Source organism: Eumetopias jubatus, unplaced genomic scaffold (assembly GCF_037043125.1).
Source record: "Eumetopias jubatus isolate StellerSeaLion01/CBP00866 unplaced genomic scaffold, mEumJub1_p1.0 scaffold_9, whole genome shotgun sequence".
In the NCBI taxonomy this organism is placed as follows: domain Eukaryota; kingdom Metazoa; phylum Chordata; class Mammalia; order Carnivora; family Otariidae; genus Eumetopias; species Eumetopias jubatus.
Window position 1 is genome coordinate 81,656,455 of NW_028274815.1, and position 18,351 is coordinate 81,674,805.

The following is an 18,351-nucleotide window of genomic DNA, read 5'->3' on the forward strand; positions in this document are numbered from 1 at the left end:
TAAACTGTTCTTCAAATCATGATCGGATGAAGGTCACACAGGTGACTTGGGCTTTAACTGGTCTACTGAATGACTGACGCCTTTGAGCCAGAAGCTGAGTTATCTGGACACAAATCCTTTAAAGGTGATTTGAAAACATCGACACTCAGAATTCAATGACACGCTCGGAGTCTTCTTGGAATGACCCATAGACTGTGCGTATGTTACCTTTGACCCAGGTAGACGCCTTTGCTCTCTGGAAACCCTCCTCACGGCTGATGTCTGGCACACAACCACACACGGGGTAGCAGGAGCCCACAGCATGGGTTTTCAGATGCTTATGCCTTTCAGTCCTTGGAACTGGGTGCTACCGCTGGTGGCCCTCAAGTGTTCTGAAGCATCTTCAGATTTGAACGAATCCACAAATTCCACTGCCCAGCATGAAGCTAATGTTTGGTTTGCTGCTGCCAGTTCAGAGGTAAATGAGAAGATATCTGTTTTTGCCCTGGATTATGACTACGTGCAAATTCCTTATGAGGTCACCCTCTGGATACTTCTAGCATCCCTTGCAAAAATAGGTAAGTCCCACAAACACCTGGTTGGGGGAGTCATTCTCCATGTGCCTCATAGGTGGTGAACTCTACAGATTTTAACTGTTACTGCTATTACATAAAAAAAAAAATCTGTTCCTTAGAGTCAAGGGGAAGTCCTAACTGCTTTTTATAAAGTCACATAATACTTCAGGATTGTGCTTTGAAATTTGAGCGTACTTCTGGGTTCTGGGTTGTTTTGATTTCTTCTTATTTCAGGGTGACACCTATGTGACCTTACTGGCATGTAGAAATCTCAAGTTCTATGCCATAAAAACTAGAGCATAAGGCATTAGACCTCGGAATGATGCCCATTGGAAATTACAGAATATTCTTCTGTAGAATATTCTTCCTTCATTCTTGGCCATGCAACTATGGGCTTCATCAATGACTCCCTTTGTTTATTCTTTAAAAGTGACATGTATTCCTTGCAGAATGACAGAAAGCAAGGAACAAGACAATCACAGGCCACTATTATATCACTCAGTGGTGGGATGTGGGGGCATAAGAGAGAATATGTTGGTAACATCCTGGTTTACGCCTGAGCCAAGTGGCGCTACTGGGGCACCTCAGGTTTCCTTTGTGAAATAAAGGGAATTTGAGTTCATGGATTAAATTCTAATCAAAATAATGGTTTACACTCTGTGATCATTTAATCCCTAACTCCACCCCCTTGTCTCCCTAAAACCAGCTTATTCCAAAGTGAAAAACTGATACAGTTATCTCAATTATTAAACATGACATCTCCTTTGCCTCCGTTACGATCTTTGTTACTTGAGTAGATAAGTTGTCCTATCGGCATAGAATCTATGATTCATTTTGATGCTTCTTTATAATTTTCCTCTAGCCTGGGTGTGAAGTAAGTGTTGATCCATGGGATCTGGCAGATGACTCCCGGGGATCAGGACTGTGGGCTCTGTCTACTCATCTAACTCCCTCCGCAGGGATGACGGGGGTACTGGTGTATTCACTAGACGGTCCTTCACGATTGCTATTCATTTTGAGCTAGTAAAGTGTGAAGAGTGAATGGAAATTGTTAATTTGAAGAACTCCTGTGTGATTTGTCAAAGCATTAAATTACACAAAGGGTCTCACGTTATTTCTAAAAAGTGCTCAGGTGATAAATGGTTTTCTAATGGGTTAACGTTCTCAGTTCAGAGCTAGGGTTCTACCACCTTTCATGCAAACACATGGGTAATGAGATCATTCAAAGTGATCTTATGTGGATCTTGAATTTTCCTTTGTGAACAATACTGCCCCCACCCACTCCTTCCCTCTTTACAGTAATGGCGGAACTTGGTCTGGGAGTCAAGGAACTAGAGCTGCCACTGACTGGCTAGTCACCTTGTCTTTCTAAGTCTCCGTGTACCCAGCTGTGAAATTATTTCTAAGAGCTCCTTTTGGTGCAAATAAGGATTTTCTAGTGGCAAAGAGGTTTACATTCTATGTCACTAAAAGGCTCAATACAGAAAGGATATATTTTATCTTGGTTTTATATTAGCATAATACAGAGATTGTTTTTTTAGAGTATTGCATGTACCCAGACCCACTATGTCTAGAAGCTCAGAGGATGGTAAGGACACTGTTGTTCCAGGACTACTTGCTTGAATGTTCTTGATTTTCATTTTGGTGAAATTCAACATACTTTAGAAAAAGAAACTTCAGTAGGTTATCAGTTGGATCATGCTTATTCAAATACAATTTCATATTTGCTAGTCTTTAAGAACTTATACTATTTCTATGTTGCACGTGAAAAGAAGGCTATACTCAATGATTATTATTTCTTATGTGTCAAGTACTGGGCTTGTAGTTTTATAGATGGTGGTTCATTTGCCTGGGGCAAAAAAAAGACATAAAACTTTCACACATAAGGAATCTGTATAGATTTTTTTTAAGATTCTATATTGTAAAACTTGAATCAAAACATAATTAATAATCATTACATTTAACATTCATTCTTTCATCAGTCATTCTGTCAAGACACATTTATTGAATGCCCCTACCATATGTGGGAATGACCGTGGTTCCTGGCCTCAAGGGGCTTAGCATAATGGGGAAAACAGATGAATCTAGCACTGCCTGGTAGGCATTTGGACACAAGAACATCATGACTCTCCTCCAATCCTTTTTAAAACAGCCAACTATGTGTGTTATAGAAGAATATTATAGAACAATGATAATACAGAGTCACCTCAGATTTTGTTGTTTATCTTTTATTTTAGTTCAGCTTCTTGGCACATTACAGAAGGGTGTTCCTTGAGTCATTGGGCAGAATGGAATTGTAGGGCCCTCTCTGACTTTTGGGCAAGACGTTGTTATTGGTGGCCATTTAAATTTCAGGCACTGGAGTTGTAGACTCTTAAAGTGACTGACTCTGCTGTCCATCAGGAAAGGGAAGGAGAGTTGTAGAGTGTGATGCACACGGCATTTCTCCTTACAACGCCCTGCTTTACAGTGCATGGCACCTCTTCCTGCTACCACTGCCTAGGTGTAACTTGGCTTAAGACAGGTGCATGTTGGATGCGTTTCAGGAAACTCAATTCCTGGAAGAAGGACCAAACTGGGGAGATACGGGGCCAGAGAAAATCACACTATAGGCTCTTCCACCTCTTTTACATGTTAAAAAATTCAGTGTAGTTAAAATAAGCACTAACTGAAGAAGAGGAAGAAGGAGGAGGAGGGCAGAGAGGAGGAAGGGAAAGTTGTTGTTAGGAAATGGAGAGAGCAGGACTCTCAAACTCTTGAAGGAGGCCTTATAATGGTCTTGAAGCCAGTGGGTAGCCTTGTGGTTTTGGACAATGTCCCTTGATACTAATTATATTCTATCATAATAACCTGCCTGCTGATAACAAAGGAAATACAAAGTTGTGATCCCAGAAACCTACATGCTCTTTGGATGGCTGTACTTAAAATCCCTTTTATTTTATTGTAATTTTTTTAATTTCAAGTTTTATTTAAATTGTCACTTACATGTAACACCCAGTGCTCATCACAAGTGCCCTCCTTAATACCCATCACCCATTTAGCCCATCCCCCTTGCCCACCTCCCCCCATCAACCCTCAGTTTGTTCTCTAGAGTTAAGAGTCTCTTATGGTTTGCTTCTCTCTTTTTTCCTCCCCTTATGTTCATCTGTTTTGTTTCTTAAATTCCACATATGAGTGAAATCATGTGGTATTTATCTTCCTCTAACTGATTTATTTCGTTTAGCATACTACATTCTAACTCCATCCACATTGTTGCAAATGGCAAGATTTCATTCTTTTTGATGGCTGAGTAATATTCCATTGTATATATATACCACATCTTCTTTATCTATTCATAAGTTGACAGACACTTGGACTCTTTCCATAGTTTGGCTATTGTTGATAATGCTGCTATAAACATTGGGGTGCATGTGCCCCTTCGAATCTATATTTTTGTATCCTTTGGGTAAATACCTAGTAGTACAATTGCTGGGCCATAAGGTAGTTCTATTTTTAACTTTTTGAGGAGCCATCATCCTGTTTTCCAGCTTGGCTGCACCAATTTGCATTCCCCAAATCCCCAAAATATATAATCCAGTTAAGAAATGAGCAGAAGACACGAACAGACATTTTTCCAAAGAAGACATCCAGATGGCCGACAGACACATGAAAAGATGCTCAACATCACTCATCACCAGAGAAATACAAATCAAAACCACAATGAGATACCACCTCCTACCTGTCAGAATGGCTAAAATGGAATTAAAATTAAGATTCCTAAGGAGACATTCAGTGGCTCCCTGTGGTCTATGGGAGAAATCTTCTCTCCTTAGCCTTGAACTCAAAACCCTCTCTTATTTGGCTCAATCATCTACTGACTCTTCTTCCAATATTCTTCTTAATTCATAATTTGCTCCAGCCAGGTGGATCTCCTCAAGGAATGTCGGACATATCTGGCTGGGCCATTCCTGTCTCTCTACTTTTTCTCTTAGAGTTCTCCCCACCTAAAATCTCTTCCATTCTGCTACATAAGTCCTAGCCATCCCCCATCAACCTTTTCAATTTCTACTTCCCATATAAAAGCTTCTCTGGTAAACATTTAACCGGATCAATCATTCATGTACACACTTACAGATTCTTTCACCAAATAGACCAGCTGTCGTGGGTAAGACACCTTGCTAAGCACTTTGGGGAGATAAAGAGTTGTATGCCATTCTGTCCAAGTTGGAAGAATTTGGAGCTTAGTAGGAGAGATAAGCCATGCACAGAAAACGATAGAAAGAGAACATTGTTGTTAGACAGATACTGATAAAATATTACAGTAATTCAGAGGAAGACATATGATTTCCTTGGGAAGTGGTTGGGAAAAGTTTAATTTTGAAGATCGAGCAGGACCTAAATAAGTTGAAGAAAAAAACGATCCAGGCAGGAACAAATGAGGACAGGAAAGGTGAGCCACAGGGAAAAGGTGTGTGGTGGGCTATAACATCGGATGCATATGGGTAGTGTCGGGTGGGAGGGATACTGACTTGGAGAGAACCCCAGAGTGGCCTGCTGTGCTCTGATCTCTTCTCCTGTTTGCTGATATAGTCAGTATACACTTCACCGCATTCTTATGTGTTGCCTTGTTTTTGTCTTCTTATTTGTTAACTAATTAAATTAGTTAATTTGTTAAATTAACTAAGAACTAATTTCTTAGTTCTGAAATTTCATCAATAGCTGGAACTGTAATAAACATGTTTGGTTCTCCATGTCACACACAGTGCTTAGCAGTGAGTTGGTCTTGGCCCAAGGAAGCTTCACAAATAACCCTCAGTTTAAAATCTGTGAGATGCTTTGTGTGCCTTCAGAGGTCTTAGGTGGGGAATGAGACGAGTATAGATACGCGTGGTTTGGGAAAGTCATCTGGCAGCCGAAGTTTGGAATGAGCTGGGGGGTTGAGGGTGAGATACGAGGTCAGGAAGCCAGTGCAGAAGTCAGGATGGGAAATGGGGAGCCCCTACATAAAGGCAGTAACTGTACAAATAGGGAGGAGGAGATGGTCTCAAGGGACAGCTACTGAGACCTAGATGATGAGAAAGGGAATTGCATGAGGGCAAAGTGATGGGAGTTCAGGGAATGCGACTTGATTTCCTTCCTTTTTTAAAAAGATTTATTTATTTATTTTAGAAAGAGAGAGAGTTCACGAGTGGGGGGAGGGGCAGAGGGAGAGAATCTTCCGGTAGACTCCCCACTGAGCATGGAGCCCCATGCTCAGAGCACCGTCCCACGACCCATAAGATCATGACCTGAGCCAAAACCAAGAGTCAGACATTCAACCAACTGAGCCACCTTGATTTGCTTCTTACATGGCTGACCAGGTGGCGTGTCATTGGTTAAATAAGGAAAATACAATGAAGGACTGAATTTTCATTTTTTGGTTCACCAAACCAATAAAGTTTGGAAGTTTGGAAGAAGCTGATGTTTAGGTGACTGTTACTGACTCTGAATGAGCGTCAAAGGTGGGTTCTGCAGGAATGCAAAGGAGCTCCACCCTCCTTGCTCCTCTTTCCCGACTGCCCTCTCAGACCCTGTACTGGGGGCGGGGTGGGGGGGAGCAAGAAGGGGGAGGGGGAGGGGGCAGCTGGCTGAGGACTGCTCTGAGACCTGCACTGGGCCTGGCATGTTAAGTATCTGACCTGATTGAAAGACCCCACGACATTTCTAGTCTCCACTAAAGATGGGGTACTGAGGCTCGGGGACGCAAGCCAGCCTACCCAAGGTCCCCCCTGCTTGGTTTTAGAAGGCCTCTTGTACACCAGTCCCCTGGCATCTTCTTGGCCAGAGCCATTTTATTTGCAAACATCTAAATGTGGTTCTCCGCTCTTCCCTAGGCTTCCATCTTTACCACAGACTGCCAGGCCTCATGCCAGAAAGCTGCCTCCTCATCATCGTTGGGGCTCTGGTGGGCGCCATCATCTTTGGCACCGACCATAAATCTCCTCCCGTCATGGATTCAAGCATCTACTTCCTGTACCTCCTTCCACCCATCGTCCTGGAGGGTGGTTACTTCATGCCCACGCGGCCCTTCTTTGAGAACATTGGGTCCATCCTGTGGTGGGCAGGCCTGGGGGCCCTGATCAATGCCTTTGGCATTGGCCTCTCCCTCTACCTCATCTGCCAGATCAAAGCCTTTGGCCTCAGTGACGTCAACCTGCTTCAGAACCTGCTGTTTGGCAGCCTGATCTCAGCCGTGGACCCCGTGGCCGTGCTGGCTGTGTTCGAGGAGGCGCGGGTGAACGAGCCGCTCTACATGATGATCTTCGGGGAGGCCCTTCTCAATGACGGCATTAGTGTGGTGAGATGTCAAAGAATGTCCCCAGGGAGAGCAGGGGTCAAGGTGGGCCTGGAGACAGGAGTCTGTCCTCGGGGCAAATGGAGAAGGCTGAGCGGGACTCGGCCTTGGCAGGGCAGGGATAGGCTTTGGTCAATGGAGTGTGACCCAAGTTCTGGTGACTTCCCTTAGGATCTGCATCAAGTACGTGATTGCTCACTAATGCTGCTTGTCATTCATGAGCCAAATAAATGGCTTCTTTAAAGAGAGATAAAGGAGAGGACATATCTATCATCGTTTAGTTAAATTCAGCTTTTCACTTAGCAAGCGAGAAACTGTTGCCAAGGGCTCATCTGGTTTTCACACTGGAATAAACAGTACTTAACCATTTTTTTTTTTCTCTCATTCACTGGACCTCATCCTCCTTCTCTTTCTATACTTTTTGTTTGTTTGTTTTGTTTTTAACATGTTGCATCAGATGATGAAGTTAAATAAAAATGGGGTAGGAAGGGAGTTGAAAAGGATTTGCAAAAATGTGTTGGCTGGCATATCAGTCTTGATTACCTGACTCCTCCCGAATATGTGAATGAGGCATTTTTGCATTAGGACTCCTTCTGGAGAGAAGCTGAGAAAAATTTAACGGGCTAAGTCAACACATAGCGTTAAGGCCCAGAAGATGTCTTGGAATGTGCTGGAATATTCAGACTAGCCACTCGCATTGCTTAGTTGTGTTACATTACTACAAACCTTTGCCATGTGTTAGTCTGTGAGACTTTATATAGTTTGATTTAGTTTTCTTACCTTTAAATTTCTATCACATCACATAAGTGATACTAGAATGCATTTTCAGCATAGAAGACTCAAACGGTACAAAATTACACAGCATAAAAATACAAAAGCCTCCCCTTGTCCCTCTCCTCACCTAAGCAACCTTTTTGATCAGTTTGGCATTTTCCTTCCCTGTCTTTATTATATGTATATAGGCATACAGACACACACGTGTATGTAGGTGTATATTATTTTGCATAAATTGGGTGTGGGTATACGTATTGCTTAAGTATAACAAGTCTTGGAACTCCTTCCATATCATTTCGGTAGTTAGGTAGTATTTCGCAGATTACATTGACGATAATTTATTTAACCATTTCCTGACGGATGGATATTCAGGTTGCTACCAACTTTTTAATTTAAAAAAATGCAATGTTGCGATGAATATTCTGGAAGTGAAATTTCGAAAGTGGATACCTTCAAAAATTTGAAAGATGCTGCTGTTTTAATCACCTCCTCTTCATCGGGTTGATGAGGGAAGGATTCCTGCCTCAGGGATAAGGAGGGACAGCTGACAATAAAGGGGTGACACCAATTAGGTACATACACTCACAGCCCAGGGGATGAGGACACCACACACGACACAGGGCCACATGGGTGCTGCACTTGGGAACAGAGAGAAAAATGAGGGGTATGGGGTTAAGGTTTTGTAGTAACAAGAAGAGAGGTGCCTCCTGGTTCCCACAGGATGATGTGATTGGCTTGTTTTGCATAATTCCACAGGCTGTCAGGAGACTGACCCCTAATACTCAGGGATGAACAGGTATTGCGCCCGGTCCGATTGGTAAGGAGGGCTATATGGCCAGCAAGCGATCAGATTGGGGAAGAGAGCTTGCAGTTATGTCATTCAGGACCCTCCCAGCTTTACCAAATGTCAAGGTAGCACATAGCATTGGACCTTAAATTTAGGTCTTATACCATAGCTGCTAGAATTTTCCGAAACTCCTTATAGTCTTACATTTTCTATAGACAGTGCATTAAATATTAATATAGTAAATATTTTCTTTATTGAAGCCCACAAGGGACACTGCTTCTTAATGTTTTCCAATCGAATGAGCAAAAGCAAGTTAGGCATGTTTGTTTTAATTTGTATATGTCTCTTCAATGGTCTTGGATCATTAGTTTTTCTCATTCTGTAAACTGGAAGTTCATATCCTCTTAGGGTTGCCAGACTTAAAAAAACAAAAACAAAAAACAAAAAAAACTCAGGACACTCAGTTAAATTGAAATTTCATATAAACAATGAATTTTTTTATAAGTATGTCCCAATTTTTGTATGCAACTATCACATCCTGTCCATTTTTCTTTGCTGTTTTTTAATTTTTTTAATTGATTCATAGAAACTCATTAAATTATCTAAATTTTAAACCTTTGAGTATTACATACAAACCAAATACTTTCTCTCATTCTGTAACTTAAAATTTTTTAAACTATGGTATTATTTATCCTACAGAAGTTTTAAATTTTTATGAGCTCAGACCTAATGTACTCTTTTATTGCCCCTGGATTTCATATTTTGTTTGCAGAGATTGTATCTAACCAAGGGAAATGCAAACATTATGTTTTTTTTTAAGATTTTATTTATTTTAGAGAGAGAGAGTGAGTGCCAACGGGAGTCAGAGTGGGAGACAGAATCTTAAGCAGACTCCCTGCTAAGTGCAGAGCCTGGCACGGGGCTCCATCTCACAACCCTGAGATCATGACCTGAGCTGAAATCAAGAGTTGGCCACTTATCTGACTGAACCACGCAGACGCCCCACAAACATTATGTTTTTTTCTTTTTCCCCTTTTACAATTAGCTATTTAATTCATCTGGCACACAATACTTTATAGTGAGGACTTCATGCAAAAAAAACCCAAAAACGATAGTACAGGGGGCAAAAGGCTCCTAAAAAGTAATCCAAGATATCTAGGGTGGATTCACCAAGTGAAGGAGACCCATACATGAGGTTGGAAGTCAATTTATTGATTCATAATGCGAATCTCCAACTGTTCAGCAAGATGCTAGACTCATCAAGGCTCCACATTCTCTTCTTCTGGGCAAGTTCCACAGGAAGCCAATTTGTCAGAAACTGGGAGGAGAGCCTGGGACTCCAGACTCCAGACTCCCGCCATGTGCCTCAGAATCACCTCAGTGGGGCTCATGAATATTTGGATGTCCAAACTCCATCCCAGACTCTCTGAGAATGGAAGCTGGCAATCTGTATTTTAACAGGCACCTCAGATGATTGCTGACGTTTGAGAACTCATGGCTTCTTGCCTTTAACTTGAGAGTAGCTGATGTATCTTGACCTAAAGCAAAGCTATGTTTGGAACAAGGGCTGCTCTCTCCTCACACTGGGCCGGATTGACCCTGAGATCCGCTTTCCTCAGCCCATCCTGTCTTTAAATATTTCATCCTCTCTGTGTTATTACAGTGGAGAAAGCGACCTCAGCCGGGAACCTATCCACTCCCAAGATGGCCCCTCTGAGGATGATGTGTTCATTTCACAGTTCGTCTCCCAGCGATTTCACTTAAATCCAAGTTATTTGCTGTTACTTGCTTAGTGTAACCCCCCACTCCCGGCAGTGTCACTGAGGAGGCTTATCTGTGATAACATCAAAGCCACCTCTTGGCAGCCCATTCTGAGGTAATTAATTCTTCAACCTTTCCTTCACTAGTGACTTTCTAAATACCACCCCTTGTAATTTTCCCAGAATGGCTATTTATAACACTGGACTCTGCTACGTCTTTGGTGTTGCCTCTGAACTTGAGAATCTGACGTCCCCCTGGTTTTTCTCCTAGATTTTACATCTAGAGCCAATCACAGCTTGGTTTCTGGTCGGGGTTTCTTGGCTAGCAACATTTGTTTGACTTTCCCAAAGTTTAATTGTTTCCACTTGGACTGTTTTTTTTAATGATCATTTCAAAATAAAATTATAATTTTCAACCCACCAGAGTATCTGCTGAGGGCACTGCTGTGACCTCCAATGGGCGAAGCTATTGCTGTGTTGGCTTTGGGGGGGTCGCCCACACGTCACTCCCGGGTCACTGTGGTCACCCACAGCACAGTGAGTATTAAGTGTGTGCTGGGGCACTTCTGTGGCTCAATGTGAAACCAGAGAAGCTCCACGGCCAGATTTAGAAAGCAGTTTGAAAGCAACTGGTATTTAATGCAGTCCAGTTGTATTTTGAGCGAAGGGCCTTGAACTCACCCTTTCATTGAGGAAGGGGCCTTCCCAAAGGCTGCAGTCATAAGCATGCTCTTGTAGCAGAAAGTCTGACTCATCTGGAAAGTGATCTGTGATTTGTGGGTTACATGTGACAACTCCACAGATCTTTATCCACTGAAGAGCTGCTTTCTCAGTCAAGGGGAGCTGTTCCAGAACTGTCGAAATACCACTGAATTGGATTCTCCAGGTCTCTTGTCCCACGTATTTCTCCCTCTTGCTGAACATTTCACCAGAACACACCCTTAATGGTGGGCAAAGGGAGCAGAGACAAAACCCAAATAACTCTAATATGATAACTAGTATCCTCAGTTGAATCTCATGGCCAAAGTCACAGCAGGTCACTATATCCAGCTACTATATCTAGGCCCTGTGTGGGGTCACTTCAACCCTTACTATTTTATTAAATTCTTGTATTTTACTATGACACATGAGTTAATAACCACATTTCACAGATGAAGAAAACAAGGCAAAGGAAGTTAAATTGAACAAGGGCATGCTGCCTGACTAAGGACAGTCTGGACCAGACACACAGCTCTGTCCTATTCTAATCTCTTTCCTTGAATTATTACCTCTTGCCTTCCTTCCCTTTCTTTCTCTCTTTCTTTCTTTCTTTCTCTCTCTCTCTTTCTTTCTTTCTTTCTTTCTTTCTTTCTTTCTTTCTTTCTTTCTTTCTTTCTTTCTTTCTTTCCTTCTCTTTCTCTGTAAAGGTTTTATTTTTAAGTAATCTCTACACCCAACATGGGGCTTGAACTCACAACCCCTGAGATCAAGAGTTGCATGCTCTACCCACTGAGCCAGGCAGGCGCCCCATCCTTTCGCGTTTTCAGCTCCTGGAGCCCGGAGGGATGCGAGAGAATCCGCATGTTACGTCCTAGTGCACTGGGCTCACGTCCACTTAGCAGTGAAGCCAGTGTTCTTTCTCAGAATTGGCTCACTGGGCAGAGTCCAACGTGTGGCTCCAGGAAAGATTCTGATCATCTCTGTGCCTCATTTCTGTAAAATTGGGTTGATGATATTCCTTAGCTCATAGGGTCACAGGAAAGTTCATACTAAACTTTTAGTGTCACGAGTACTCAGCATGCAGTGACTACTCGGTGACGGTTGGCTGCTATTGTGTCACAACAGCTCCTGGACACAGCATGGTGGTTGGCTTGCTCTGAGTGGGCAGTTGGTTTGAAATATGGCACTACTTCGTTTACTGTAGGCAGACAGTTCTCCCTGGTTTTCCTGAGTCAGTTTGCTAAATAAGAAACAGAAATGCTACCAAGGTCTCTTTGGGGTCCCATCTCTCCCCATCTTCCCCCTCCTCCATCTTCTCTGAGACGCCCAAGAGGCCAGCATGGGCCCGGACTGAGACTTGAGCTGAGCAGAGGGCTCCAGAGCATGTTGGCTCCTGACTGGTACTCCATGCCGTCCCTCACCTCTCCCTCTCCACCTGTGCTTTCTTTCCCTCTGATTTTCATTCCTTTTCCTAGTTTTATATTCATTTGGCATCTTGCTGTGCTGGCGTCCACCCTCTAGGACAACAGTGAATGAGAGAGTAGTAGAGGGAGGCAAATGAAAATGTCCGACTGAGCCCAGATCTTGGGCCCCTCACATGGATGGTGCTTCATGGAGATTTCCTTCCTCGAGCTTCACAACAACCTAATGTGGCAGAGTCTGTTGTCCCCATGGCGTGAAGGGACAGTATGTAGGGGTTATGAGCAGAGACACCCCAGCCCCCACCTCGGACTCGAACATCTGGGTTCACATCTCCCGCTGGCTCTTCTCGCTTCTTTGAGCCTTTGAGTTCCCAGATCACCAGGTGCTTATGGTTCTTCATTGTTATTTTTATTATAAAGACACAGATTGTCAGGAAGCTGTCTGTTGGATACGGTGTATTCTGTGGCTCAGGATCCAAAAGATATAGTGAAAAGTTGCCCTCCCACTGCTTTTCCAGGATGCTCTTCTAAGCTGGCAAACCGTAGCACCAGTTTCTTCACAGAGAGCTTCTACCTTTCATTCAGTTTACCCCTCTGTTTATTATGCATGCTTGTTGCTGGCCTTAGATCCTAAATTGCCAGACCCCTTATGCTAGAATTCCCTGCCCTCCTCTCGTCTCATCCTGGCATCTCTTTGCCGGCCTAACTTGGCGAACTAGTTGCCAGGTGACCCCCCGTGATTTCTCTCTGAGCAGCTCCTGCCATCATTCCCGGGACCAGAGTGCCGCACTGAGCCTTGAAGCGCTGCTGAGTCAATGGCTGGAATGCAGGAATGAAGGCCACACAAAGAGTGAATCAATGGATGGGGGGGGTGGGGACTAGGAGAGACTGTGCAGAGGCTGTTCTTGCCCAGCTCTGGCCATGTCCAGGACCACGGCTCTCCCTCCCCGACTCCCAAGAGTGACACTCAGTTTGAGCTTGGATTTGTAAAGGAAGCTTCGAGAAAACGGGTGTTCCCCTCTGACACACTGTTCCAACACTGAACGGCAGGATTGCTCCCTGAGCCTAAGTGCCTGAGGTGGGTAGATACTAGTGTCTCAGTGTCCTTCCTTCTCACACCTTCAGGGAGCCCCTGTTCACTCTGGGGCTGCCCTGGGCACGGGGCACATGAACGTGAATGGTGGGCCTTTGACCCTTAGGGCAATCTCTTCATGGAGGAGGGGCAGCCATCGACCTTGCTGGTTTTGAGGACAAGATGGCAAGTTTAAACCAAGCTAGGACGGTAGTGAGTATCTTGCCAGAGGAAGCCGCACTGGATCAAGGAAAGTTTTTTTTTTTTTTTAATATTTTATTTATTTATTTGACAGAGAGAGAGAGAGAGAGAGAGCACAAGGAGAGGGGGAGGGGCAGAGGGAGAGAGAGAAATAGATTCCCTCCTGAGCAGGGAGCCCGACGCGGGGCTTGATCTCAGGACCCTGGGATCATGATCTGAGCCCAAGGCAGACGCTTAACCAACTGAGCCACCTAGGCGTCCCAGGATCTGGGAAAGATTTTTAAAACCGGTTGTGTGGAGGTGAATTTTCTTTTATGATTTTCTCTAGTTTATGACTTTCCTCCCTTCAAGGGGTCCTAGCTCCAGTGACGTCATTTAAAAGGCAGAAAAGTGTGGCCAAGAGCATGGATGGCGAGGCCATAGACCTTAGTTCAATTCCTGGTAGCGTGACTTGCAGCTGTGTGACTTTGCCCTAGTTACTGAACTCCTCTGGGCCTCAGTTTCTTTTCTGTAAAATGAAGATCAGGTTGTGTGGCAATTAAAGTGAGTTGATACACATAAACATGAAAATGGTGCCTGGCATAGAGTAAGTACAGAAGATTTGATCTTTATAATATTGTGATTTATAATAAATATATATTTGGTCTTCATCCCCATTCAGGGCACAGAGTTCATAAAACCCTTGGAATTTCCAGGGATGACAGCTGTGAAGGTGTCTTTTTTATGTTAATAAGGTGACTTTTGGAAAGCCCCTAGGTCACCTAAGGTTTGGGACCTGTTGCCAGGGAAGCCAACCATGTGATTAGAGGGTTGGAAATTTCAGTCCCACCCCCAGACCTCCAGGGAGCAGAGAAGAACTCTGCTTGGTCAATAGCCAATGATCTAATCAATCGTGCCTATGTAATGATGCCTCCATAAAAAACCCAAAAGAGGGGCACCTGGATGGCTCAGTCAGTTAAGCGTCTGCCTTCGGCTCAGGTCATGATCCCAGGGTCCTGGGATCGAGCCCCGCATCGGGCTCCCTGCTCAGTGGGGAGCCTGCTTCTCCCTCTCTTGCTGCTCCCCCTGCTCGTGCTCTCTCTGTGTCTCTCTCAGTCAAATAAATAAATAAAGTCTTTAAAAAAAAAACCACACAAAAGGACCAGGTTCTGAGTTTCTGGGTTGGTGAACGTGGAGATTCCGGGACAGTGGTGTGTCTGGAGAGAGCATGGAAGCTCCACACACTGTCCCCATAACTCACCCTACACATCTCTTCCATCTGGCTGGTCCTGAGTTATATCCTTCTATACCAAACTGGTAATCTGGTCGGTAAAATGCTTCTCTGAGTTCTGTGAGCCATTCTGACAAATTAATCGAATTTGAGGAAGGGTTCGTTGGAACCTCCTTTCTATATCCAGTTATATCAGAGGCACAGGTGACAACCTGGATTTGTGACTGACATCTGGAGTGTGAGCAGGGAGGACATTCTTGTGGGACTGAGTCCTTAACCTGTGGGGTCTGACTCTATCTCCAATGAGTTAAATCCTCGGAGTTGTAGGATAAATCACACACATCGATACTGGTGTCAGAGTCGGGTGTTAGTAATAATACAAGTCCACCTACATGAGTACTTCTGAGCCAGAGATCGCCACACCTCCTAAGTGATGCCACATCGTCTGGTCCATTAGGCCATCTCAGCTTTTCCTAGAGAAGTGCTGTGCACAAACTTGACTCTTCAGTGGGTGTGGTAGGCAACGTTTTCTTGTCCTCTTTTTACCTCATTTCCTTTCATTTTATTCAGGCTCCTAGGATAGGAGGTGAAAGGCTCCACATACAAGTAGACAGTTCCTCTGGACAAGAATGTCGGCAGCTCAGGGTATAAGGCAGAGGTGAACCTTACAAGTTGTACAGTCTTGAGTAGGTGACTCAATCCATTTGTGCCTCCATTTTCCTATGGGTACAATGGGACGATTAATCTGACCTCAGAGAGTTTCAAGGAGTATGTGAAAAAATACACCTAGATGTCTGGGACATGGTAGGTGATGAATCAATGACGCTTTGCCCTTCCTTTATTTGAGAGGTGGTTCCACACAAGAAAGGCAATCTGGTTGACATCTGTTGGCATAAAAATGGGGATAAGGCCTAAACCTCAAACAAACTGGGCCATGAAGCCTTGGCTGGTTGGCTTTAGTTGTCTGGGGAGTGAACTTTACCCCCAGCCCAAGGGCTCAGCATGTGCACCTGAGCTGTGAGACACCTCTCCCAGAGCTGTTTCTGACCCACCATGGGGTGGGGGGCAGGTGTCTGGTGCTTACCTAGCCTGGGACCCAAGTGCTTTCCTTCAGACATGCACTTTCAACAAAACATTTGGCCATTAGCCCAAAGCTGCCATTGACAGTGAAGTATGGTGCCGGCTATGGGGGCCTGAAGGGATCATGTGTGTGCACGCACATGCACGCACATGCACCCAGGTGCGATGCAACCACAGGAATAGCTTGGGATAATGCTTGGAGCAGGCTGGAGAGATGGAAAGAGCTGGAAAAACAAAAGGGCAGAGGACACTCCCATGCAAACAGGATGTTGGAGAGGTCAGAGATTCACCAACCTGGAGGGGACAAATCTGACTCCTAAATGTCCCCAGTTGGGTGACACTTTTACTCCCAAATATGCTGTAGACTCTTGTTCACCAGCAGCCTGAAAGATCTGTCCCCTAGATGCATGTTACAATTCAGGAGCTTAAGCAGTACAGGGCCAGAGAGGGACACTGCAATCATTATTTCACTGGAATTCCTTAAATTTGATTCACGAACAGTTGTTTCATTCATTTTCTTTGGGTTGACGAAACAAGTGATTGAAGTGGGAATTGTATAAATCGATTTTCAACCAGCCTAAGCTGTGAGCCCTTTATGGGTGGTTAGAACTCCCTCCAGCTCACGAGTGCAGGAAAAAAGAACAAAGCCTCACTGGTTATCAAGTTGTTCTTCCTTTGTCAGGAGGGAGGGTTGAGCAGCTATGGAAATGGATTTGGAAAAGAAACACTTGAGGAGAAAAGCAAACTCTTTAAGTCTTTAGAGAACAATCAGAATGATCACAGAAAAGTGTGTGGAAGCAGTTCTTTCAAAACCATTACGACCACACACTGCACACCGACTGCGCTAATTGCTCAGATGCAGAAGCAAAGGAGCAATGCCCCCGACTTTGATGAGCCACAAGCTATCAACACTTGCCTTGTTTCTTTTCATCTGTAAATTCTTTTTCTTACCCTAGAACCACGAACCTGGCTATTCTTCTGTATATTCTTTTCTTTTTTTAGATTTATTTATTTATTTTAGAGAGGAGAGAGAGAGCAAGTGAGCACGTGGGGAGAGGGGCAGAGGGAGAGACTCTCAAGCAGACTACCTGCTCAGTGTGCACCCCATGTGGGGTTCGATCCCCCAACCCTGAGATCATGACCTGAGCTGACCCTGAGATCGTGAAACCAAGAAACCGGAAGGCCGAAACCAAGAGTTGTTCACTCAACTGAGTGAGCCACCCAGGTGCCCCCTTCTGTATTTTCTTATTGCCCTTTCAAGCCATAGAGATTTCTTAGGAGATTACATAATTCATTAATAAAAGTCATTGACTTGGGAGAAAAGCCTAGAACTACAAAGAGCCAAGAGAGTTTCCTAGTTCAGTGGTTTTCAATAGAGCCCACCCTCTTCAACAGCATGTGTGCATGCATTCTCAAGGGTGAGTTGGGTGTGTCAGGCGGCAGTACGGAAAAAACATGCTCAGTGTCAGGTGAAAAGCCCCATGAGTTGGCTGACAAATAGTTTCCCTATAGCTTCCTCAATGATTATGTAAAGTGAACAGTAGGTCCAGCAGAACCTGTTGTACAAGCCCGCACTGTAACATTATATCCAGGTCATGGGTTGGAGAGGCGAAACCATAGATTCTCTCCGGGCTTTGGTTCTCCAGATTCCACCCCTCACCACCCAGGACCAGCTGTGGTCCTTAGTGAGTATGAGACTCACAGCCTGGGAGAAAACAGAGAGATCATGAAATCCAGTGCCTTTATTTTAAAGATTAAAGTTCAGTCTTGTTTGATTAAGCCAGCATTCCCCTGAATCTGAATCACCCATTTATTCACAAAAAAAATATTACCGGGCAACCCCTTTTGTTTTCTGAAAGTTCAGTTTCTCCAAAGACACAAATCACTGAGCTATTCTTCAGTGAATTTAAATCTACTGGTCAGAGCTGATGTGTGCTTTTATAGTTAATAAAAGTTCTGAGGTTAATAGCCTTTAAATGACTTTTCCTGCCATGTTGGTGTACTAACACCAGATGGTGAAAGATAGTCCTGTGGGCATTTGCTCTAAGCTGATGAGAAGGTGGGGGAGGCCAATATGATGTAGACTCAGTCGTGCCCAGGCTGGAACCTTCCTTGGATCGTATTATGGGCGAGGAACAGGTGTTGGTGGGGGCCACGTGATGACTACTAGATGAGTTTTGACCTGCTGAGTTTGAGATATCTATAAGCCATTGAAAAGAATCTTTCCCTAGTTTTAGAAATAGGAGTCTGGAGGGTGGGGGCAGGATCTAACGGATGTGCACATTTGGAAGCCATTGGCTGGCAGGTGGTAATTGTAGCTTTGAAAGCTGGCAGCCTCCTTCTTACCATTCTTCAAGCTGAGAAGAGTTTTCAAGCTTTTTACATTGAAAATGAATTTCTCAAAGAAGCTTCTTTGCTGTGCCCTACATCGATAAAATCCTACTGCTCACACTTCTCTTTATTAAATTTTCTGATATCTG

The 18,351-nt window shown here is 44.0% G+C and overlaps 1 protein-coding gene across 1 annotated transcript in view; it reads left to right on the top strand.

Annotated features, from left to right (window-relative positions):
- Nucleotides 1–301: 301 nt before the first annotated feature.
- SLC9A4 (solute carrier family 9 member A4) overlaps nucleotides 302–18,351 on the top strand; it is a 65,628-nt gene continuing 47,578 nt past the window's right edge. The window contains exons 1-2 of the mRNA XM_028103775.1: nucleotides 302–557; nucleotides 6,407–6,870. Coding sequence (XP_027959576.1) covers nucleotides 302–557; nucleotides 6,407–6,870 — 720 coding nt within the window. The remainder of the gene's footprint in view (nucleotides 558–6,406; nucleotides 6,871–18,351) is intronic.